This window comes from Lonchura striata, chromosome 6 (genome assembly GCF_046129695.1).
Source record: "Lonchura striata isolate bLonStr1 chromosome 6, bLonStr1.mat, whole genome shotgun sequence".
NCBI lineage: Eukaryota > Metazoa > Chordata > Aves > Passeriformes > Estrildidae > Lonchura > Lonchura striata.
Genome location: NC_134608.1, coordinates 10165600 through 10190911, shown reverse-complemented (window position 1 = coordinate 10190911; position 25312 = coordinate 10165600). Strand labels below are relative to the sequence as shown.

Genomic DNA, 25312 nt, shown 5'->3' with positions numbered 1-25312 from the left:
GATATATAAGTAGCATGTGTCTGCAACTTCCTCTTCTCCTCAGTCAAGTAATGCTGCCTCATGGGTGTCAGCCAGATCAAAAATGGAGGTCAATTTTTTTTTAGGCTCATGGCATATCAAGGTTGGCTCTGCTTAGCATGGAGATCATCTGCCACTAAATTTTTTTAGAACATATGATAAATAGGTACGTACTGCTCTTAAAACATAATCCTGAAAGATACTGAGTACACCTGTGATGAGGAAGAAACCCTTGCGTTAGGAGGAGTTCTTGCCCCGTAAAGCAGCAAGCTGCTGAGCTCAATGTGTGTATATATACATATAAACAGAAATTGACTTTCAAATAAAATTTGTTCCTGCAGGGTTAAAGCCAAAGCAAAGCTTTCTATCTGCAAGCTCAATGTGGTTTTTGAAAACCAACTGTGAGGTGGTTGGGTTTTTTTCTTTTTTGTTTAGCATGTAATTACTGACAGTGATGATTCTGGAAACAACTTAGTTGGCAGTATTGTTGATGAAGAATAGAATATGGTTGGCTCTTTAGCTATTATTCCCCAGGCTGATGTCAATAAATATCCATTTTAATCAGCAGTAAAGGAACTTTGGCTGGAAAGATATGATGAATGTCAGATCTTGATAATGTGAAGCAACAAAAGAGCTTTTAAAGAGCTTTTCTAACCGGCACCAGACTTATCTTTTTGATTATATAAGCAGGATTTCTTCACTGTTGTGTTGTTCAGTGCTAATCATGGAATTACAGATTCACTCTCTTTCATATGCTGTATAGACCATGAACCAAATACTGCCAAACACATTGCAGAGGCTGTAGTGGTTTTGCATGGTAGACCCTGCCTTTGCTGAAGACTTAGTGCTTTGCTGTCAGCACTTCCCCACTCTGGTCTTCAGGGCACGGCTGCACTTGTCACTAGCAATTCCCACTGCAATTCCCACTGCTGGTCAGTAGCCAGAATTAGGAGTGTGCAAGTGTTGCTTTGGGTAGCAGTGTTCCCTCTGCCTGGTGAAAGTGTCCTGTGTCCCTCCTGTCCACCTTCATCAGGCTGCCCAGTGTAGGGTGTTCCATTGCTGTGCTCACTTTGAGCTGGGTCTGCTGTGTCCTGAGTGTTACTCCTGTTTTTTTTCTTTTATTTTGCTTTCCCCACTGAGGTGTGGAGGAGCTAGGAATGTGTGTCAGAGGTATAGCTTCCATGTGCTAAAGGCTGTTTACTCTTCAGGTTCCCCCTTTAATCCGGTGGTTTGACAGATCTGACCTAATTAAAAGAGCCACTGGTTTTCATAAATGTCATACCAATTACATGAATGAACACTATGACAGGCTGAGAACTGTGCAGTGAAATTTTCCCCTTTTGACAATGAAAGCATCCCAATTAGTGTTTTCTCTTCCTTAATGTCTATATTATATTTCTAGAAGGTCTGCTTGTCTCTCTTGATGAATTCTGACCCTTTCAGTTGTTCCACTTGATTGCAACATCCATAATGGTTGGGCTGTAGCCCACATCAGTGAATAAATCTGCCCTCATGGGTTGATAACTTCAGTGCCACTTTAGGTGGATAGCATTTTTCTTCCTAGGAGACCCTTTAAAATTTTGTGAGATGGAAGCCATGACTGTTTACCCTTAAGATTGATTATGGAGCAAGCTAGTCTAAAAACTGCCTTTTAATTATATGTGTTGGAACTAAATAATTGGTTATGCAAACATCAAGATATGCATACTTGGTCTGACAAAATCCACGTCACTCCATATCCTGATTTGTGCCTTGGTCACTGCTAGGAGTGTAGTAAAATCAGGACGAGTACAGGACATCTTCACCTGATGTATTCCTGTTTTATAATCTAGGAAAATCATATCATATAATACATGATGATTTAGGGAATCCCAGAGCAGTAACTGCACTATAAACAATTGTGGTTGAGTGTTTGCTGTGACACCCTTTGGTGGCTGCCAGAAACATAAGTCTCTGTTTTGACTTTCCAGTAGAATTCCTTTGTCAGCAGTTGCAGGATGCCCTGCTGTGCTGTTTCAGAGATATCTGTGCTCAGTAAGATGCTACCTCTGTGCATATCCTTAGGGCTACCTTTTTACTCTTACACTGAGTAGTACTCAGCAGTTTGCATCTTATTAAAGATCTTAATGAGAAGGGGAAATAAAATACAACACATTGTTGGGAAGGGCTGCAGTGAAATTTTGTATTTGTATGTTTGATTTAATATATTTCTGAGTTTTTTTAAAAAAAACAAACTACGGTATGTTTCTTGTTAAGTTTTTCTGTAAATGAGAGTGCTAGTGGGAAATGCACAGCCAGAAATTACCATTTATTTATATATTGTGTGCTCAGGTTAAAGTAATGAAGCAATTTAGTGTCTCAAATTTGTGTCCTGGAATGCTTACATTAGTAACATTATAAGGTATAGCCTTTAAGTTTGTTCTTATTACAATTAAAAAAGCTGAATCAAACGAGGTTGTCATGACTGTTACTGGTCTGACAGCTTTCCAAGAAATTCTATTATACCACTTTGTAGTATTTAATGCAGAGGTTAGATAACGGCTAAGGTAATAAACATTCCTGGAGACTTCAGTAAAATTGAATTTTAATAGTTCATTTTTGCTGATGATAAGCTAGTTCTCACTATTTAATTAAATAAATACTTTTCAAAAGTTGATGCCATTTGTCCTCTGCATTTCAGAAAGAGTTCCTTATTTACTGTAATTAAACGTGGATTTTTGCAGCTCTTGGACATTCTGATTTTTTACTGTTTTTCAGCTCTTTGAATGGATATCAGATTCTGTTTCTTTCAGGTTTTTCCTCAACTTTTGGCACCTTCTTAAGCAGTTCAAGAACTTTGATACTAGTCATCCCTTGCCCTGTGTGTTTCTAATTCTCTGAATGTTAAGATATCTGAAACCATACAGATACTGGATAAAACTAACATCTACCAAAAAAAATTTCAGTTATTGACACCCTCATACGTCATTTGCTTTTTACTTTTTTTCCTTTTCTTTTTTCTTTCTCTTCATGCTAATCATTATCTGGCTATGAAAGGATGTCGGCTCATCATTGGGGGAAGGCTTTTGCGAAAAGGTGGGTTTTGTGTTGTGTTCCAAATGTAGTTGGTCTTGGCTTCAGTCCCTCCTCCCTTGCAGTAAGGTCTCTCACAAATGGAGATGTTTTACTTCATTTCCTTCTGGGTTGAGTAATACTAGGGTGGGGCTGAGGGGAGGAGGAGAATGTTTTGTTTTGGGTTTTTTTTAATGACGAAGGTTGTCCAGTTCGCTTGGAAATGGATGGTGCAAAAAAAGAACAAACATTTAAAGTATTTAAAAGATTCTTAAGTGCAACCTGACGCATGCCAAGATATGGAAGAAAGTGCTTTATTGTCAGGAGTGAATTTCAGGAAACTTTTCTTTTAGAAGAGGTGGCAACTGGCAAACCTGAAGTTGCACAAAGTACCCAATTTCCTTGCCTCAGTTTCCCTCTACAGTGTAATGGTTTTGTTTTACATGAAGACAGATATTTCAGGAATCCCTCAGCCCTGGTGAGTTCATTAGCAAGTGTTATTCTTACACAGAAAACACCTCCAGGAAATACAACTCACCTATCACAATGGATGGAAACTTACTACAAATAAACACATGCTGATTTTAAATTTTATGTTTTTAAGACAAAGGCCCGTATCTTCTGAAACCATATAAATGCAGACCTGGAAAAGAAGCCTTAAATTGAACAGAGTTTTGATGGGTCAGTGTAGTGAGGAAGGCAAAATCTGTAGATTTGAGGGAAAAGACAAATGACATGCATCTCAGTTTGGAGAGCAGAGGATGCTATTGCCATTTTCTGGGCTGAGATTGGTACTGTTAACCTGTTTACTGAGGAAACTGCCCTGGGAAGTACTTGAGCACATCCAGATGCTGTACAAGGCAATGCATGATTTAAGCTTATTGGACCACCTGTATTTTGCTTTTTGCCTACACCATTTAGCTTTCCATCTGCCTGTCACGGCTTCTTAAAAATGGCTAGGTTGGGAGAAACACTTTCACTCAGTTTTGAGTTTATGCTCTTCATTTCCATATGCAAAAGAAAATCCATGTTGAAATGGACAATCTGTTTTCTGTGGTTTTTAGAAAGCTTGTTGTCTGTTCAGTATAATAATGTAACTGACAGAGGAAGGACTTACTGATAGATTTATTTATGTAAAGTGGAATATAGTCCAAATTAGATATGGTTGAAAATGGCTGGATTTGTACAGAGTGAAACATGGCTTTGAGCAAATCAGTTGGAGAGAATTGAACTGCTTAGGAACACACAGCTTGATACTTAAAACCCACAGCTGAAAAAGGTCATATTCTTGAAAAGAAATAATCTTGGTTGGGGTGGAAATGCAAACCTCCATACAAGGAGATTGTGTTCAGTTTATCAATCCTTGTCCAAATGAGTTCACAGCTTTTAATGCTGCCCTTTAAATCCAAAGCTAGGAAGCATGAAAAAATTACAGGACACAAAAAGTCATTTCTCGACAAGAGGACAGTGAAGCTCTCAAGACACAATTACTGGGTAGTTTACTATGTGGAATAGAGTTTGTTAATATAACAGAATCTTTCCTTTACCTGATAGTCCTTATGTGAAGTAGGGTATGAGTTAGATCAATTTTGACTAACCTGTTCTCTGGTTTGTGACTATGTTGAGCCCGATGCCCACATCTCAGCTGCTTCTTAGGCAAGCTCAGGACTAGCTGTGTTAGTTTAAGCACAAGACAGCACAGCTACTGTTGTTTTCAGAGTCAGCTGAGTGGTTCAAAAGCTGTTGAATTCAAGTTGTTGAATCTGTCTGCTGGAGAGCCTAAGCTAACAAGCCCTGCTGGGAGGCAGTCTGGCTCCTGCTGAAACCAGCTTGTGCTGAGTGCCCAGGTGTGGAAGGGCTGTAGTTCAAATAGTTCTGATACACTTCTTTTTCTGAGGAAAGTTATCAACTCAGTGAAGTGCAGTGTAAGTAGTACAGTATTCCTGGGATGCTGTACTTGAACTGAAATGAACCTTCCTCTGATATATCCAAGAAATATCCTTATGGCCCTGTACAGAACATCTTGGTCCCTGATCACCAGGGGTAGCAATGTAGGAGGATGTTAGCATCTAGAATCAGCAAGTGCTGCTTTTTTCTAGCTGGTCTGAATAATTTGACACTGAAAGGTGTGAAAGGAGCTGACAGAGAAGTTCTCTGCATTGTGTGTTGCAAGGTTTGTTAGAAGTCAAAGTTCAGGGAAATACAGAGGATTGGCATTGCTGTGCCAGTACACACAGGAGTGGCTAAGATGGCCTGAACAATCAGCACCAGCCTGACATTAAGGATATGCAAAATACCAAAATTGTTAATATAGGATTTCTCTGGCTTTAGTAGGTCCTTCAGTTGACTGCTCATCATTCCTCTCCTTGAGAGTTACTGATTGATAAACACCCAGTTTATCAAGACCAGTTGTTGCAGGTCTCAAGATATTGAGAACACTGAATTATTATCAAGTCTTGAATTTTTACTGGATGTTTTTGCTTCTTGCTTCTTGTGCCAGTTATTAGTGGTTTGGAAAAAACATGTACTCTTGCTCCTGAAAACTCTGATAAAATTGCTAGACTGTGAAATAGGGTAGGATGGGCCTCTCATTAGGAACACTTGATATTATGCATGAAAAGAAACTTTGCATTTCACTTCAACCAAATGTGATCGTGTATGTAAGGATCCAGGAATGAGAAGTAGTAAATCAGGGTTGGTGTTGGGTGGTCAGGTAGAGATGGTCTTCTGCAAAGAGGGTTAGTTCTGCCCCTGTGAAATCAGTGAGATGTTGAACAGAAGATGCAGCCTCTGCGTTTAGTCCTGCTGCCCCTACTCTTGGTATGGTGGATCCATGCCTACCATGAGCCCCACAAAACGATGTTGGAAAAATAGAGGAGGGTTCTCAACAGAAGTACAGGAAGTGGTTCCTTGTTCATTCCTACACCAGCCTGTTCAGGAGCTCAATATACATATCACCTATTGTGATCAGAGAAATTAAGTACTTCTATGGGAGGTGCAAATCTTGTGGCAATGCAATAGCCAGGCAGTAAGGAGAAGCTAAAGCCAGATTGATTCTAAAACACTGTGTGCTTTTTAAATTAGTTACTATTGAAACAATTTTCCAGGAGTTGCCATAGACTCCTGTCTGTAGCATTTCTTAAATAAAGTGTTTTAAAATAAAATTTGATCACAATTTTATGCACTCAATTGAACAAATCAAGGAACCCAAATGTGAGAGTATATGGTCACAAGGTTACGTCAGGCAAGTGGAACTTGCCAAGTGTCATGCAAGCACGGATTTGTTCATTTGTGCCTGTACCATGGTTGTTAGCTCTTGAGTATGATCTCATCCTCACACTACAGTGATTTTCAGACTGAATATTGCTGTATGCCAGTTTCTTGGTTGCCCAAAATGGGTTTCAGCAAGAGGAGTAGTAGTAGAAGAGCAAGATCTGGGGTTTCTGGGATGACTATGAATTTAATGTGTCATCTTTGGTGGAGCTATATATTTGTTCCACATTTGGAGGCCCCTAAACATTGGTGTATGGACCTCAACCATGATTTAAGAATGTAAGAGGGCACCTGCTCTTTCATAAACAGGCTATCAGGAAGTGAAAAAATACTTAAATCTTAACCATGTGATCAATGAGTAAAGACTGTTAGAGATAATATATGACCATTCCTTTTTGCAATCAGTAGTTGTTCAGGGAAATGAGAGTGAAAGGAACTTGAAAGATTGCAGTGTCTCAAATATCTGTAACTGGCTTTCAGGTTATCAATATTCAAGGTTTCAGTACATTAGGTAAGATTTCTTCAATTGTTCTCCAGGTCATCCTGGGTGTTTTCAGTCATGTGAATCTGTAGAACACAAGTTTAGTACCACAGAAAAGAAAAAAAACCCTTTATTTTATTAATATAAGTTGTGCAATAAGGGTTAACAATTTGTGGTCTTGGAAAATCTGTATTCATGTTTTCTTTCCAAAGGCTTTCCTGCACTAGTTATGCACAGTAAGGCAAATGAGAGATAATAATAAACACCTCTATATTTTGTACCTGATCTGGCAGTCCATGTGAGTTACTTAGAAATGCTCGGCTGTTGCTGCAGTGCAGGTGATGTTCCGCTGTCTTGACCAGCTGATGGGATGAACATTGTGTCATGAACTGGGCACCACGTTATTGCCCCCATCAGAACAAAGTCCATTGCGAGTGTGAAGTTTCAGTTGGGTTCTTTGAAGGTTTCTTCAAAGGCATTGCTGATGTTTTTGAATGTTGTATGCTTCTCATCATTGATGTGTTTTGTCTTTATTCCTCAGCCTTACCATGCATGTTTTTGTTGCAGCACACGTCCCATGGAGACGGCCGGCAGGAGGTTTCCTCTCGAACTGGGCGCTCTGGAGCTCGCTGCAGGAACTCCATAGCCTCCTGTGCTGATGAGCAGCCTCATATTGGAAATTACAGACTCCTTAAAACGATTGGAAAGGGGAATTTTGCAAAAGTGAAACTGGCAAGGCACATCCTAACTGGCAGAGAGGTAAAGTGGTATGGGTGTAAACAGCAGTGAGTTGCTGTAGGTGTGAGGGTGTTCTTGTAATAGTATAATCTAAGTCAGTGAACATAGAGCACATTTTACTAGAGATATTGCCACTAAAAAAAAGCAGAAATTGAAAACTATTTTTTTTTAGTAACAATTACAAAACAATTTCTCTTAGAAATGGTTTCTTAAACTTGTATTTTTGGCAAGCCTCTGTCCAGCTGAATTATGTTAAAATTTGCTACTAATGTTATTGGATAAATCCTCCATTTTCAAAAACCAGATCAATACACAGCAATTAAATAGGCTGGTTGGAAAGACTGCCTCTTTAGTGTTTCTATACTGCAGGGCTGTATTGGAGGCGAAGTCGGGCATGAGAACTAAATGCTGTCTTAATTATGTTCCAAGTAGCCCAAATGCAGTATTTTCTTGCCAGAGCCATGTATCTCCCAGGAGTCCTAGGGTGGATCATCCCAGGGTGTCTGCAGTGCTGGGTGGCTTTGTGAGGATGCTTCAGTTTGTTCAGGGATAGTCTGTGTGTCTGTGACAGTTTGCTCAATGTGTGCAGTACAGCTTTCTCTTGCATCTCTTCTTGGAGTCGAACTCAGCCCTGTATTCAGTTTCTGCATGCCATTGCAATGTAATTAATGGTGGTTCTGATTTGGCGAGCTATAGTCCTGTCTGCTTGTTACAAGAAGGTGTTTCTTAGTGCTGTTTTATTAAAAGCAACTTTGAAGTACTGCAAGAGGGAGAAGCACCTTGCTAACCTTTTCTTGCCAAACCTGTCTGATGAAGTAAATGTTTGCTGATACCAGCAAGGACTTTTACAGAAGCTGTGTTGCTGACTGTAGTGCTTTAAGGGAATTTCTCTTCTGAGCTAATACAGAGTTCAGTAGCAGGAACAGAGGAAAGAAGAGAGGAGACATCGTTCTGCAAGAGCTGTTGAGATTGATTTTTTTTTTTTGACTGACAGCTCCCATTGTTTTCTCATGTTAAAGTTAGTTCTCATTTGTAGACAAAGTTTTTGGTTAATTCCTTTCCACTTAAGTTCCCTCCTTTTTTTTACTGATAGTTAAGATGGGATATGCCAGTACTTGGTTAGTAGTTCTTTGCTAGTGTTGGAGATAGATATGTGTCACACTTTGCAAAAGGTAAGTACATTTTTCTTTACTTGCAAATAATTATATTGACTCCTGGTTCATTATTTTTGTATGAAATTTCAACAAATAAAGGGAACACTGTTTCCGTACTAAGTTTCTTCCACTCTCACGGAATTGATGTAGTTTGATCAATTCAGAGCATAAATACTTTCTGGGTTGTGACCATTGGAATGAGTGTCATTCCTTAGAAGGGAACAATTAAGCTGATTTTATAGGAATACCTTCAAGATATTTAAAACTTTTTTTTTTTTTTTTTAAGAGGGAGAAGAGGAAAATTTCTCTTCTTGCTAGATAAACTGTACAATGTTGATAATTTTAGATGTCTAAATCTGTGACCAGAATTGTTTCCAATATTCTGGATAGCAATTTCACCAATGTCATTACTTCACCCTTGCCCTTACAGAAGTATTTATCTGATCAATCTTCAGATTGTACTAGCCTTTCTTGTGGCTGTTAAATTGATGTGTGTTGCTTGTGATCAGCAACAGCACCAACCTTGTATATTGAATCTCAGTTTCATTGGTAACTCATCTCCAAGGTTGTTTAAATTGGTTTTCCGATTTGTATTTGATGGTGCCTCTTAACTCCTTCAACAGACTTAATCATTATGCTTTGACATCCTGTGCCAAGGCCACTGATACAGATATTAAACAAGATTGGTCCCAAAATTTTGTCCTTCAAAAACTCTAACTCATTTATTTCCAACCTAATATCTCTTTAGACTCTTTTCTTTAGGGAAAAAAAAACCCAAACAACCAACCAAAAAACAACTCTGTGCACTTCTCAGCTTATCTAGTTGAAAAATTTCCATGCATCCTCTTAGATGAGGCTTTTCATTAGTCCAGGTAGTCATATCTTGCGTGTTTCCATAGGGTACAGTTAACTGAGGAAAATATGTTGCATTTAAACCTTCTTTTTCCTTGTTTTATCCCTGCCAGTTTCAAGTTCAGGAATTTAATGATGAATTGGAAGAAGAAATTGTCTGCTCATTTCTAAACACTGCTCTGCTGTTCTGTTCTTGGTAGATCTAGGAACCTGTGCTGCAAGAATGCTTTTTTTCCTTTCTCCTTTGAAAACCTGCTTCTTGTAAGAGTTCCAGGGTCATATTCTCAGCCTGGCCTCAGCCAGATGGCACTTAGCTTTCTGAATTTGTGATTTCCTGCTTTACACACTTTCTCCTGCAGCCTGTTCTGTCTTTGCTCCTGTTCTTTTTTCCATTTTATGTACCAAAACCTAAACTAAATGCTTAGTTTGGGAGTTATACTTAAATGGGTTTTCATCTCTGCTGTGTTCTTGTTATATTTGAACCACACTTATCTTTTCCTTGTTATCTGTGTCTCTGTTCTGAATGTCCTTTTAAGTGACCATGTCAGGTTCACTTTTTGGCAATTCCTTCTTCATATCTCTGTGCTGAGTAGCTTCCAAATCCTGAAGCAGATCAGCACTTTTCTGTCACTTCCTGGGAGGAGCATGTGTTTGTTTAAGCATTCTTTTAGGGTAGTTGCTCATCTCCTTGCATCTGGAGTCCTTCCCTGGGAATATTCCTGTTGCTTGAGATGAAGATTTCATATTTCCAACTGGAGTAAGTTCTAGGACTCTTTTTTCCTTTCCATTTCTAGTGTGTCTGCAGGATGCATGATGAGTGCCCATCTTCAAATTACTGAAAGGAAGAAATGTTTAGCCCTTCAGGGGATGGTCAGAAAATCAGCCTAATCTGAGGGTGTTGAATTGTCTTGCACGGAGTGTCTGTGGCCAGAGATTAGCTTCACTGCATTAGGGCTGGTGCTTGGACACACCATCCTTCTTGGTCCTCTGCCTAGGAGTGTGTTATTTGTAGGCTGTCTGCCCTTTTGAAACCACAAGTCTTCATTGTCAATCTGCTTTTCTTAATTCTTTACTGTAATCCATGTATTTTCTGTTGTAGTTTTATCAAAAGGTGTTTCCTCTGACAAGTTTTCTGTACTTGACAAAATTAATCTAAAAGATAAAACTACCTTCTGCTTTTACTGAGGTAGCCAAAATTATTATGGACCCTTCTGCTCTTTAAAGATGTATTCAGTTAATAGGAAGGGAGCTGAATTTTCCCAGTGAGGCTGAATTCTTTCAGAACCCATGTCTCACTCCAAGGAATCTATTGTCATCTTCTTTCTGTTCTTCTCTTGGAAAAAATGAAATTTAAGAGGGAGAAAGCATTCTGAATAGTAGCAGCTTGGCCAATTTGCTCAGTGTCCCAACCTCTGATTTCTTTAACTGCCTTATTCAAATCATGTAGGCGAAATGTTTTAAGTTACATTATTGTGAATGGTGGAAGCAAACTCAGTTTTAATTCTATTAATTTCACACAGAATATCATGGCAGTGGTGTAATAGTGTAGGTGGACTTGCATTTTTCCAGCACTAGCCCTAGCTCACAGTACATGAAACCATTCCAAATGCACTTTATGTAAAGAGAGCAAAGGTTCTGCGTTGAAAGGCAATTTAATGTTTTATTAAGTGTACTTAGAAAATTCTCAATTTAACTTTCTCAGGCTTGTCAGAACTCTTCTTGAGGGCAGACTGCCTTTGGCTGTGATTTGGAGACCTTATCAAGGCACCTGAAGTTGTTCCCTGTTCTGATGATGGGTTCAAGCTCTCACAGCCCATGTTAACGCATTGTACTCTCAGTGTTAATGTGGATAGGAATTCTCTAAATTCATCCTGCCTTTAGGGCTATAATTAGTGCACTGAACAGGCCTGAGAGTCTGTCTTTTGGAAAACTGAGATATGTACCTTCCCTGTATCTCCAGGGCTGAATTTGTTTGACAGTGTCAGAGACCTTTCTGGTGATCTGGCACCAAGTGCACACTGAGGTGAGCTGGTTTTGCAGTAACATGGCACCTTAAGGCTTGATGGGTTGAAAAGAGTGTTCTAGTGGGTAGAAAAAAATCTTTTAAAGATTGACCAGAATGGTACAATCTAGAACAAAAATGCAAACTTTTTTGAGTGGAATGTGCTTACTAAGTGAACAGCTATAGGTAGTCTTGGGGCACCAGGTCACTTTCAAATAACATTATCTTCTGTTGACAAAGGCAGTGCTCACTACATCCAACATTATAAGAGTCCAGCACTATAATCCAGAATTATAAGAGATTGCAGGAAGCAAGTAACTTTGAACTGTTGTCACAAAGTTAACAACAGGCAAAAAGGTAGAGATAAAAATCTTCCTTAGTTTTGTACACAGCTGCTAATATAAAAATACCTGTTGCTTAATGTCTTTCTCTCTTGTTTGTATTTTTGAAGTGATTTCTCAAGGTTTTGCAATGGAATTTTGCCTCAGGAAATAGTGATCTATAATTTCAGTAGCTTGCCTTAGAAGAAAAAACTCCCCAGAGTAAAAGCATTCTTAGATGGCTTCTCAGTCATGTCTCATCATATCTTGCAGCTAGAAGAGCTCAAAATAAATCTTGAATATCAGTTTCAGAAAACACCATATCCATTATATAATTCTGTGATGCACCCGAGCGTTGAGCACTGTTCCCTTCTTACCCTCTCCATCCTGACAATCCATCCCTGTGGTTTTGCACTTGAATGTAGGGATATAAATTGGCTTTGATGTAAGATATTCTTTATTCCATATGTCACCAACCCCAAGTTAATGAGGTGACAAAGACAGCTCAGAGTGATGCAGGGAAATGGGAGCTGTGGCATGGGAAGGAGCAGCATCTACTGTTTGAGCCAAAAATTGAATTCAGTTGAAAGCCTGTACTTTGCACCAGTGAGGTATTATAATCAGCTGAGTTGCAGCATCTTGCCTCTTTGAGAGGCACCATCTCCTTCTGTAGAGCTTCTTCTGGTATGTTTAGTCTCTAATTTAGAAAGGAAAAATACCAGTTGGTGTGTAATTCTGGGAAGATTCTCATTTCTTGTTCTACCTTGTCCTGTATCCAAAATGCATTGCACTGAAGTTTCTGTTGCCTATTCATTGCTTCAGATCTTCAGGTTCTGTCTAGTTAGCATGGTATGGAATTTCTCTTCTGATTATTATGTGAAATTTTTATTTTGTTCTTTAATATTTCTGTGCAGCATTTAATGAAAAGAGAACAAGTAAAGTAACGTACTTACCCAAAGTGTTGTACTATGGCCAATGTGTTTTTGTTGATTTCCAAGTGATACTTTTTTTAATACCCATCAGGGAGCAAATTGACACAAATATTTTGTGCATTTCCAAAGATTAACTTACTTCTTGCCAAATTTCTGTGGAAATGCTTTCAATATGCTCTGAAATCCCTGCTTTTAGCAACTGCCAATGCGCAGTCACTACTGTGTAATCTGTTGTGTAATTTTACTGTGTAAATATTATCTGTAGGCACACTGCTCTCTATCGGGGCACTGTCTGCTGTTGGAGCTTTCACTGTCATGAGTGTGATGGTCTTAATGTCAAGTCAAAGACTCAGCAAGCTTCTCATCTTAATATCGTTGAAATACCAGTTTTTTTCCATTCCTGCTTCTAGTTTAAATACAAGTATATAATTTGCAGAAGGAACTTAAGCATTTTTTGTGTAATTTTCATGTTTTCCATGTCTGTTACTGGATTTGACCATATTGTAATAACGTGGTATTGTTCCTGTGGAAAATACTGATCATTAACTCTTCCTTTAGGTTGCCATAAAAATAATTGACAAAACACAGCTGAACCCAACTAGTCTACAAAAGGTATGTTTTTACATTTCATCTTTCAACTGTATTATGACTTTTTCTCTTCCCCACCTCCTTCCATTAACACTGAATGCCTGTGCTGGAGAATCTGAAGCATTGCATACCTTTGTACACGTCTGACTACTGTATTAAAAACTGGTTTTGTAACAGATATTTCTGACAACCCTGCAGTTGTTCGAGCTGAACTCATACAGAGCTGTAAACTGAGAAAACAGTGGTATTTGCCACTTCCTTTGTCTTCCAAGCAGAGCTGACTCTGTAGAGAGGACGTCTGTGGTTTGGTGTCATGCCCCCATATCTCCTTTGTGCCAGTTGCTTTCTTAAACTTAGAAATGTAAAACTTATGTTCTGTTCTCTTAAACTGGCCTTGGAAATGCTGCCTGTGGACTGAAGGCCAGGTAGTATCTGTGCCTTTCATGTAGTTTGCAGCAGGAGAGGTGATGCAGTTGCATGAAACAAATTGGGCCATGGCTATTCTGGTTTCTTCCCTCTAGCTCTGAATGTTTAATGTGCTGTTACAGTTGTATCACCTTATCTTTTTAGTACAGAGTGATAAACCCTGCTCTTTCATTAAGCAACCCAGCCTGTTTGGGAGTCCATGCAGGAAGTGCATTTAAATGTTACTTTTAGTTGGGACTTCTCTAACTCTGTCCTTTTAAGTTCTGCAGTCACAGGCTTTTTGTTTACTTTTGAGTACTTTGATAAACCCCCCCTTGAAATATTTCTGTTTGAACAAGAGAATACACAGAATTTACCTGCAAACAAAATGAAATAGAGTAACTAGAGTAAACTGGAGAATATACACATTTGTATTTTATGCAAATACTAAAAAGATCATGTGACTAGACTTTTTATCAAGATTAATGGTGCAAAAGTAAATTGGAAAAACACACAAGTTCTTACATTTTATTGTTTAGTTGAGAGGCAAAGAATAACCTGAAAGGCTCCATCATCTGAGCAGGTGGCAGCTTTGTATGACTCTGTAGATGGCGTAAAAGTAGATAATCTGGTTCCATTTTTCTCAGTTTAGTCCCTGAGGTTATTGGTGGTTTCTGGATAATCAGGGTGAAAATAAAGTGCAAATTAGGTAATACGATGGATTAAATAAAGTTGATTTCTGTGGCAGATTACAACTTGGAAAAAAAGTTGGAAAAATGGTTGCATGCTTGAAGCACTTGAAAGTGAAACAAAAGCTGTGTGATTAAAAGGGGAAATATCAGGGCGTGGGAAGAATGGTCAGAGAGAGCTAAAGAGGCCATGTTTTCAGTCTGAAAATGTAAAATCATAGTCCTACAAATGGTATTACTTGAGATTGGGCTCATAATGGGGTACAATACAAACCTTTAACAAGTCACAGGTGTTCAGCTGGAAAAGCCACAAGTGTGCATGATGGGCCTTTGATTTCTGGGTTTCAGCTGGGTCAGTGTCCACTCATAGCTCCGTCTCTGTTGTAATTTAATTTTTACTTACAATTTATAAAATTAGATTAGGAATTGTGATTTGTAGTGTGATCTTGTGTACCCGCTGGATTTCTTAACTGGGAGTCTGGAAGAATAGTACCAAATAGCAGGGCAGATATCAGATGAAATTTGTGGAGTGAAATTGCTAATGTGCTCTCATCTCTATGCTCATTTATTATATGAGCACAAAGAGAATTTAGTAAGGAGTATCAGTTTTCAATTCAAAAACTGAAAGCAGTTTTATTAAAATTAAATGCCTGCTTGCCATAGGAAGCAGAGTGAATGGACAACATACAACTTGCCAGCTTTGCCTGACCAAGGCTTTTTATTTTGCAAGCCTTTGCCCCCTTCCCCCCAGCACTGCCGGCAGTGCCGCAGCCTCGGTGCCTTTGGAGCCAGCTGCACACGCGACCTGTGGATGTGGGGGAAGCTAAGATGGAAGTGCTTCTGATCTTGCACTTCTGTGGACGGAGATAAAATATTTGAGGTATGGTGGGGAGGGAAGGGCTGTGCCCAGAAGAGGGTGTGGTGTACAGCGTCTCAGCTGCGGTGTAGCTGCATGCCCGAGTCATCCTTAGGTGGGGAAACAAATGGTGATTAAGGGCTGCCAGTTCTGATTTCTTTATGTTCCATCTTGCACATCGATAGTTCAGCTGCCAGGAAGAAGTTAACCTTGTTAAGGACTTGCTTTGCTTTCCAGAGCAGTAATTCTTGGTATGCCCTCGCTGCAGCCCTGACAGCTCCATGCTGATCCTCAGCAGCAGAAGGGTTGGGTTTCTTGTCTGCCGCTGAGGAAGTTCTGTGGCAGCCACATGCAGCTACTCCTCACTGTTGTTTTAGGACCTAATTACTGCTCTGCTGCTCTTGCCTAGTGAGGAGGAAGCTGTAACTGGTACTTCCCTGCTTTGAAAGAAAAAGGAATTCTTAGTGTTTTTTTCCCATGCTGGTGGTGTTAGTCATAATCACTGTTGTCCACAAATGGACTTGTGTATGCAATTCCAGTGGATGTTTGGCTCACTGCAAACAAGTGCTGATGCTACAGAGTTCACTTCCTCCTAGACAAAAAAATAAAATAGTTTGATTTTTTTTTCTTTTGAGTTACCAATGCCATTATATGTAAGGGGTTTTTTAGCAAGCTCATGTAATAGCACTAAATCACTTCTCATTTTCCTGTTTTAGAACTTGGCTCCTCAGCCAAATGTTTTTGTTCATTATGTGCAGATGTTTTGCCACTTACTTGGTCAATACTTATTGTTAAAGCATTTAAGTGTTCTTGAACAACAATTTTAACATGGCTCATGTCCTTTCTGACTATGGGTCAACCAGTGTTTTAAGAACTGCAAGAAAAGGGAAAGAATTTCAAATGCTCAGACTTTTCTTTTTGTAGTGAGTATCCCTTTCTGTTTTCAAGTTGTGCTTAGTTTGAAGCAAAATTGTATTGTGTAAAGGCTTTTTGCTTGAGGCTCTTTATTAGATGTAAGACACATTTCAGTGAGCAGTTACCAGGAGAATCCTAATACCAGGTCAGGCTTGAGCTGCCTTGGGACAACATCCTGAGAAAAGCCTCCTCCTTTAAGGGAGAAGGTGACCAGGAGAGGTTGGTAGCAAACTTTTTCAGTATTTTTAAAAATATTTGTTACCATCATGTAATAGCTACTGTGGGAGCACTTCTAGTCTGTCTTTTGCTGTGTTCAAAGAGAGTTAGCCTAAAAGAACCAGCTTCCATTGCTGGTTCTTTGGGATTTTTTTATTCAGTACTTTGGCTCACAGTATTAATTAAATGGCATTCTTTTCCTGTATCTGACATGGCTTACACTCAAAGGACCAGACCACAACAAAGCTGAAAGCCATTTGTTTGGCAGACTAAGGATGTTTGTCTTTGCCTGGAAACGTTTGTAGAGCTCCTGTTGATGGAAAATGAGCTGTTCAACAAGCTGGGAGTAGCTTTGGATCTCAGTATTAGAAATTAAACTGATGAGAACTGTTTTCAGTTGTTTGTCTGCCCTCATAGTTTCATTATGACAAATAATTTCCTAATACTAAGAAAATAATTTTCTGTATTGAGAACCTTCATATTACTTTTCCTGATATTACAACTTGTTCTGTGTTCCTGTGGGCAGGAAACCTCAGAGATGTGAGGTTTTATCATACCTGGCTGTTTGCAGTGAATTTTATTGTGTGATGATAGTTACTACATCATTTCCTAGAAGCTGATGCACGTAATATTTTGGGGGAATGAAATCTGTAAAACCTTTATCCAGGATACTTTGGGAAATTTGTATGATGTACATTTTATCCCTCTATCAGAAACAGACTGTAATACATATTACAATGTCAGGCATTTGCAGATATCCCCATCTGTGTCAAAATGCAGCATATAACAGATAAACTGACTAAGGGTGTACAATCTAAAGTGCATTTATCTAACTACAATTACAGTTTGGTGGTGTTGTACCCTATTCTCAAGTATTTTTATTTTTAATTTCCTCTGAGGCAGAAATAGTAGTTTTTTAAAAGAGCTTGTTCCTAGTTACCCACTTGAACAAATGGCTCATGAAGTAGAAGCTGCTTTTTGACATGATTCATTCAGGTTAGTAAAGCAGAGTAGTCATTTTATGGACTACAAAAGTGGAGTGTTTTGGTGAGAGTCTGACCCAGTAGGCTTTATCTGGGTATTGGGGGTGGAAGATATCAGATACCAATTGAGGGTGAATTAAGCAAACTTTCTTCAAAATTGTAAAAATTGATAAGAGGCTATCAGTTATATAAGCTGTGATTAAAAATATTAATGGAGTATTCAGAATATGTTATATGCCAGTTTAGCTGAAATTAATGAAAAGCAAGAAAAAATCGCTATAGATTCAACTGCTTTTAAATTCCTGATGATAAGAGACAGATGATGTAGTCTACTTTGTCTGATTACATATGAAAAAGCTTCAGAAATAACATAATTTAAAAAAGGAAGGCAGTTTTACCTCTCTAGAGGATAAAGAAAATGTGTGCACAGAGATTTTGAAACTATTTTGCATGGCCAATAATTTACTTGATCGATCAATCGTTATTTCATTTAAGCAGCTTGTCATCTAGCAAAGTGTCAGGCACAGACCTGGATAACAAGATAATTAAAAGCATTTGGAAAAATGTTTTTTCTCTGTTCAGGTATTGTGCCAGTCCCAGCTGGTGCTGTAGCAGGGAGAAGTTCTCCTGGGCAGTGCAGTGAGGATTGCTCCCCAGATGTTGGCATTTGCAGAAATTCTGTGATTCTGAAATATCAGAAAGCAGAGAATGGTTAGAACAGCTGGTCTCCAACTTGCGAATTTGTCTTATTGATTAGTTTAAAACCCACCCCTTGCATTTTCTTGTATTAAAAATCACAAAGGCACAAGGATTTTGTTTTGTTGACTCTTTGGTTGTTTTCTGTTTGTTTCTAATGTTTCACTTTTTTTTTTTTTTAATTACAAAGTTTCTTTTCTTTACTTTTTTCTTACCTTTTCTTTACTTTTATTGAGTAAATGCACCTACAAGTTTTTGAATTGTTACTAATATGTGTCGACATACCAAATTTCTTCACTTTATCTGAAATCTGTCCTAAGCCAAATCTTCCAGCAGCACGTTTTTTCCTTGCTATAATTAACAATGCTGTTATCCCTATCCTGAATTTACAAAACTCTTGGGTTTTTTCCTATGTCTGCATTCACTTGGAGCTGTGGACTTCTATTCTGCTTCAGTCTCTTGAAGTTCAATATGATGTTAGGTTACTGATATTCGTGTAGAAATTTGTGTTAGTTTTCTAATAAAACCTCATGATTACTCCCACTTTTTGAAGCATGCTGTTAGAAAATAACTGGCACTGAAGAACATCAGCTCTCTGGAGTCTTGGGCTGGCATGGGTTAGCTGCAGAGGGAGAGCAGCTACACACTTGACTGCCATGTAGGGTAGTACATAAAAAGCGAATTCGTTGGTTTTCTGAATATAAGAATATTTGTGCTTCAAGTTTTTTGTAATAATATTTTATCTTGGAACTGCTTTTAATTAATATGCTATTTACCAGCTTTGTTCAAAGCAATGTTTTATAGTGCAGAAACATCACCTATAGTATTTTTAGCATAATGGTTATGAATTTATGTATATCTTACAATAGTCTTTTGCAGAAGTGTTTTGGGAAGTGAAAATAATTACAACTGTTCAGTCATGACTTTGCTTTTATTTCTATTTGTTGAATGTCACTCTATATTTTCATTAAGTTGCAGAAGGACAGAGTTTGCTCTGTGTGACAGGCAAAGTTGAAATCTTCAGAAATAGATACTCAAGCAAAGCCCTCTTCACAGAGTCTTGGCAGTGGGGGAGGGACAGACAGGACATGAAACATGACAGTATCCTTACAATCAGTACACTACCTCTGGATTTAGGGCAGGGGGTATAATGTCATCCTGCAGCTTGAAATGGGCAGTTGTCCGTCACCACCATCCTGCTGGGGTGGGCTAGAGATATAGTGCTTTTATATGGGGAAGCTGTGTGTTTTCTGTGATTTTTCTGTTAAATAATTCCTGCGCCTTGTGTGTCAGTCGGGGTTAACAGCGGCAGCACGATGGGGTCAGGAGAACACGCTTTGTGTTCTGCCCTGTTGCCTTTGGTTGGAGCGCTCAGCGTGCTGCGCTGCCCGGGCAGCTCAGGCGTGCCTGCAGTCAGGCAGGGCAGCTGTGCTGCCAGACCCAGGACTGCTGTGCCTCAGTTGCCTTGCAGCAATACTTCTGAAGGGCTGAGAGGTGGCCTTGTCTTCCCTTCTCTCCTTACAACTTGCTCCTTGCTGGTGTAGTTGGATAACATGCTTTTTGTACAATATAAACAGCTGATTTTTTCACCTGTGAGCTGCTGTCGTAGCACAGTAATTCTTGGGCTTTAACAATGTACTGAAGAATGCTGAATTCATACCAGCAATATACTTCAGTAGACTTCTAAAGGTCTTTTGGTGGGGATTCAAAAAAATTTGGAGCTGTACTTCTTGTGAAGGGAGTGAGAGATGTGTGAGATGTACAGGTCAGCAGGAAGCTTCGTGGGCTCTCAATGCTCTTCTGACCCCAAAAGTCTGCAAACCCTAGAGCTAAGGTGACTTCTTTCCTGAGCTGTCTAGAGTTCTTCCTGGGTGTTTTCAGGTTTTTGAGGGTTGATTTGTTTGGGAGGGATGTTAAGTAGGCATTTAACTCTTCCCTTCCATAAATGCTTATTTCATGAACTTAATTGATAATGTTTAATAATGTTGCCCTATGTGTTTAAATGACTATATCAAAGTCATCAGTCTTTAAGGAGAATGGTTGTTTATTAGTGATTTCATTAACTTATTTCACGTTTTATGTTCATTTCAGCTCTTTAGAGAAGTAAGAATAATGAAGATCTTAAATCATCCAAATATAGGTATCTTGTTTTTTTCAAATAATTTCCAACTCTAGAGAAATTTCAGCTTTTTCAGTTAAGATTGTTTTGGCATGAGGTTAAAAGATTATTTTGCACTGGAGTGTGAATTTATTCTAAGATAGCAGTAATAAATGCTATTTCAGAACTGTGTATTTAAAAAAATAAAATAAACATTGTGATCCCTTTGCACAGAACTGTTATTTGCATAGCTAACTGATAAATTTGCTCCTTTTGAGTATAGTATTGATTTCTGACTGAATTCAGGCTCTCATTAAAAATTAGCATATACACCAAAACCAAGAAGTGGTCAAGAATTTTTTCAAGTTTGTACATTTAAATGATGTGGTACTCCTATGGGACTGTCAGCAGACTGGTAACTGATTTGTCACCACGTGTCAGTTCAGTGCACATGAGTGGCTGTTGCTCAAATCTGTGCATGTTCTGCTTAGTTTAGTTATATGTTCCTGTAAAAGAAGCAAAGTATTGTTTCTTGAGAACATGTTGTTCTGTATGAGTTGACCAAATGTGTTACAGTATTTTCTACTTAAGAACATTGGACAGAAAGCTTCTCTAGAATAAATAGTCTGATAGTGGCAGGCAAACAGTTTGGGTATTTCCCTCACAGAATTCTGTGGGGTGTTAACATAATGTTTCTAAAGCTAGTTAACTGATGACTAAATGTCTTTCTTTTCTAGTGAAGCTATTTGAAGTCATTGAAACTGAAAAAACTCTCTATTTAATAATGGAATATGCAAGTGGGGGTAAGTACCTTTATGCTGCAGTGACACATGTAATCAAATTGCCAGGTGAGAGAAAGCACTTGTTTTCTTGAAAGTTTTGCTTTCTTTTTCAGCAAATATTTATGTCAAGGTAATGTAAAATATTAAGCAAAATCTAATATTCACAGGGACTTGTTTGGTCAACATAAATAATAAATGTAACTTGTAAAACCAGCTTCTAAATTGACTACAACTTAGTAACATTTGCTTTTTTTTCACAACTCAAAATAATTTAGTCTTACCTTGGCCAATGATTGTTCCTGCCCATAACAAATACTAATGTTCTCAGTTTACTGTATTCAGTTCCCTACCTCTGATGTCCTATTTTGTATAAGATATTTGGTAAAATCATGTTCAGATGAAACATTTCTGTGTTTCTTTAATTGTTGCTTTCAAAAGCATGAGCATTGCAACTTCTGTTTTTAGATGTTGATGACATCTTACGTATCTTAATCACAGACCTTCTACTGTCACGAATTGTTAGGTTTAGCCTTCTGCCATTTTAGAAGAAGCTTAAATGCTTTTCCTGATTCTAGAGGAGATGGAAAAATGCACATTGTACAGTGTCAGATATTTTCACCATAGCCTGAATTAAGGTATTCAGGCTTAAGTTACTCCTTGCTGGCTAGAACTTAATATCATTCAGTTTGTCAGTGTGACCCTTGAGCACCAGCATCTGGGAATTTCAACCAGTTCAGGCTTTTCTTTAGGGTTAGGAAGGAGGTAGACTTTTTTCAGAGAAAATCAGCATTGAATTCAGACTCTTACATTAGATTATGTGAAGTTTAATCAATTGCTACAAATAAAGCAAGATTCTCTACCCACCTGTATTTTCTTCCAGCAGCTTCCTAAATGCTGAGCCAAAGTTTGCTTAAACAGGAACAGAATGGGTATTATAACATTAAAAAATTGACTAGTACAGGTGTTTGGGGAGACATCTCTGTGTAGTTTGATAGCACTAGACTTAAAAGTGAAGTCTTATTGCCATCTAGTGATTGGCTTCTACGAGGTAGAAAGGCCAGTGGTTCTCTGAAGGAGTGAGAACCTTTCCTAGGGTGATAAGGAAGAGGTAAGTACTGCAGTGGTCTAAAGGCCAAGAGCAGTACCTTTTGATGAGCCATGCTGTGCAAGACAGGAGTGGCTGGTAATCACATTGGCAGGCATCAGTTTCCCTGTTTCCTCTTTATCAAGGTAGAGGTCATCCTGATGCACATGAACTCTGGCTGCAGGATGAAAGGCATGATTGCTGCAGCTGCAACACTTCACATGCATTTGGGATAATTCTTTCCCTGGTGTCTTTTTCCCTGAATTATGAGGAAGTGTTCAGGTTTGCTGCTTCAAGGGTTTTTAAGAAATGCTGTGAACTACAGCTGGGAGAGTATTGTGAGTTGAGTATTAAAGAATACACTGCAACGGGAAGACTATTTTATGGGTAGTCCTGACATTCCCTGAGATAGCTCAGTGGTTGCTTTTCCTGCAATGTGACTCCTTTTTTTATTGCAATCTGGTGGAGTTAAAAAAAAAAAAAATTATGGTATTACTCAGCTCTTCCCTTTTGAGGTGGCTGTCTACAAAACCATCTTTCCATGCTCAGTAGGGAATGTTTAAATATTTGAACCACTTCTGAAGTTTTTATGGTTTTTGTATACGAGTGAGGATTTTTTAAAACTGTGTTACTATTCTGTGTTAGTAGTTCTTATGTACATGACTGTTGGTTTCTAGTAAAGAAAATCTCCCATGCTTTCACAAGCATGTCAGTGTTTCATTGGCCAGTGGCCTGCACCTAAAGCTCAAACACTGTAGTCTGTATTAACGTGCTCTAAAATGACTGTATTGATCAAAGAGGGGAAAAACTGAAACACAGTAGATCTTCAGTAATCTTTAGTCATCCACAGCTGTACAACAGTGGCCTTGTTCAGTGTATTTTACAGGTATGATGGTTGTGTGAGGATCAGTGTGTCCTGCTGTTGTCAGTCTTGTGGCCCTCCTTGTGGGTACCTCTTCCAAGCCTAGGTTAAAGCTAAGGTTTTTTATTTTGTTTAGAACCATTTTATACACATGCACAAATTAAAATTCTAGTGTTGGTATGATGGCATTTAAAAATATCATCAACTGTTCTCATATATGAAACTTTTCCTTTTTCTGAAGCAAAAGAAACTCTTATGAGAAAGTCTGTGAAGGGGTAGATGTCATCTTTGTTTACAAAACAGAAGTATGCTGCTCAGTTTCTATCCTAAGTAATTGGAAGGAAATGGTTTCCTTTGTGTATATCTAGTCACTCATTATTTTCTTGTAAAAGAGATGATGGTGTAGTAAATTGCACAGCAGTTGTGCCTTGTTCTTTTGAGCTGTCCTGTAATCATAAACTTGAAGTACAGTAATTCCAGTGAAGCTGCTGTGGGCAACTGCTGGAGAAGAATCTCTGCATTCTGAAATTGGCATTTATGTATCTTGTTTTTGAATCGTAGGGGAGGTGTTTGACTATCTGGTTGCACATGGAAGAATGAAGGAAAAGGAGGCTAGAGCTAAATTTAGACAGGTATGTATAACATTCCTGTATGTCAGCTTTCCCCGCACCCCTGTTTTTAATGCTGAAATGAGTAAAACAGCTGTCCTTTGCATTTGACTTAGAGCAGTGTTCAGCATGTTGTGGGCTTGTAGCTCTGAGTAAGAAAAAGCTTGTGTCACAGCAGTACTTTGAAGGAGTCAGTAGTCTGTTCAGTGGTGCTGGTTTCCTTAGTGCTGAGTGCCAGGGTGTCCAAGGGTGCCAGAGCACAGAGACTGCTTGGTTTGGAAGTGTATTCCATTCCAAAATGCATTTCCTCTGGACTGATTTCATATGTCCTTAGCTCAGCAGCTCTGTAACATTTTGGAAGTTGTTCAAATGTAGCAGGCTACTAACAGGCCAGTTTCAAAATGCAGACAGTGCATGTAGGAGGGATCCATTCACATTCATCTGCTTATGAGAAGATACTGTTTAATAGTTGTTCTAAAAAGTCACAGAAGAATAATGTCTAGACTTGTTAGTTTTTCTTTCTTTATGATTAATAAGCTAGCGCTGCCAAGATGTTGGAATTTCATTGATCTGCAAAAAGCATTTCCATTCTACAGTCAAGCAGTACTGAACATAACCAGATATTTTTCCATAACTAATTTAAATCCAAATGTCTGCTTTTGTAGCATCTGGAGTTTCAGATCTGACCAGTCTTACACACTTGTTTTCTGCTCTTGTGCTGAAATTTGTAAATGCCTATTCCTTTTGGTCACTTGGATAGCCTCGGTAATGTTGTGAAAAGTAATAAATGTCAAAATTCTGCTCCAGCTTAATGGTGTTTGAAAATAATGAGTAGAGACAGGAGTGTTTTTCTGAATGATATGTAGGGTTTTGAACTGCTGGATCATAGCAGTGATGTGTCAGTCAGTTTCTGTGTTGGAAGGGGAGGCTCTGATGGTTTCACTTCTTAAGCATAGTCATACATAAAAGAAATTTGATGTAAGATATGAGACTTCCAGATTAATGATTTTGCTTTGTTTTCTCTCATCTTATTAAATCTTGTATTTACTCTTTTTAATCTTTTTGGGGAAAAAAACCCACACCAAAACCACCATCACCAAACAAACAAAACATCCCAAAAGCAGCTGTAGACTTCATCTCCCCAGAAGTCATTTGTGATTACTGGAGTTATACAGCTTGACAGTAAGGAAAACTTTTCTTATTCTTCAACAAAGTCTTACATGACTTTTTAAAGCTGCTGCCTTCACTTTTATATTCTGGTAGGTAGTTTTCCTTTGTGATTGAAGGTTTCTGGTTTATGCTTCTTTGCTGTGTTTGGAGTAGAAGTGGTGGGATGTGAAACAGTCACTCCCACTTCAGCCATCTCTTCTAAATCCCTGGCTGTTGCCTTTGTAATGTCACTTGAAGAGCTTCAGAGTAACTTGAGAGGATTGACTGTTCTCTCTCAGATGTGAATATTGGAAACTTTTACTGATATTTGCTCTCAGTCCTCAATTTCTTTCATCAGGAGCTAATGGAAAAAGATCTTGCAGTAATTACATTTAAAGTACATGTTTCTTCAATAAATACCTATTTTTTCTAACAATTTTACTCCCTTTTAAGTAAAAATTTACAGAAACAGGTCAAACATGTTTTACAGGTACACTTAGTGCTTAATTTTATAGGATAATGTGGGTAGTACAGGATATATGTAGCTTCATTTTCAAAAA

The 25312-nt window shown here is 38.5% G+C and overlaps 1 protein-coding gene across 18 annotated transcripts in view; it reads left to right on the top strand.

Annotated features, from left to right (window-relative positions):
• MARK3 (microtubule affinity regulating kinase 3) overlaps positions 1-25312 on the top strand; it is a 61978-nt gene that overhangs the window by 5416 nt on the left and 31250 nt on the right. For 12 of the 18 annotated variants that reach the window (XM_077783947.1, XM_021528884.3, XM_021528880.3 and 9 more), the window contains exons 2-7: positions 3055-3093; positions 7391-7582; positions 13380-13433; positions 20261-20309; positions 21005-21070; positions 23557-23627. In XM_077783947.1, the coding sequence (XP_077640073.1) occupies positions 3055-3093; positions 7391-7582; positions 13380-13433; positions 20261-20309; positions 21005-21070; positions 23557-23627 (471 nt within the window). The remainder of the gene's footprint in view (positions 1-3054; positions 3094-7390; positions 7583-13379; positions 13434-20260; positions 20310-21004; positions 21071-23556; positions 23628-25312) is intronic. The other 6 variants (XM_021528885.3, XM_021528883.3, XM_021528887.3 and 3 more) reach the window with 1 other exon arrangement.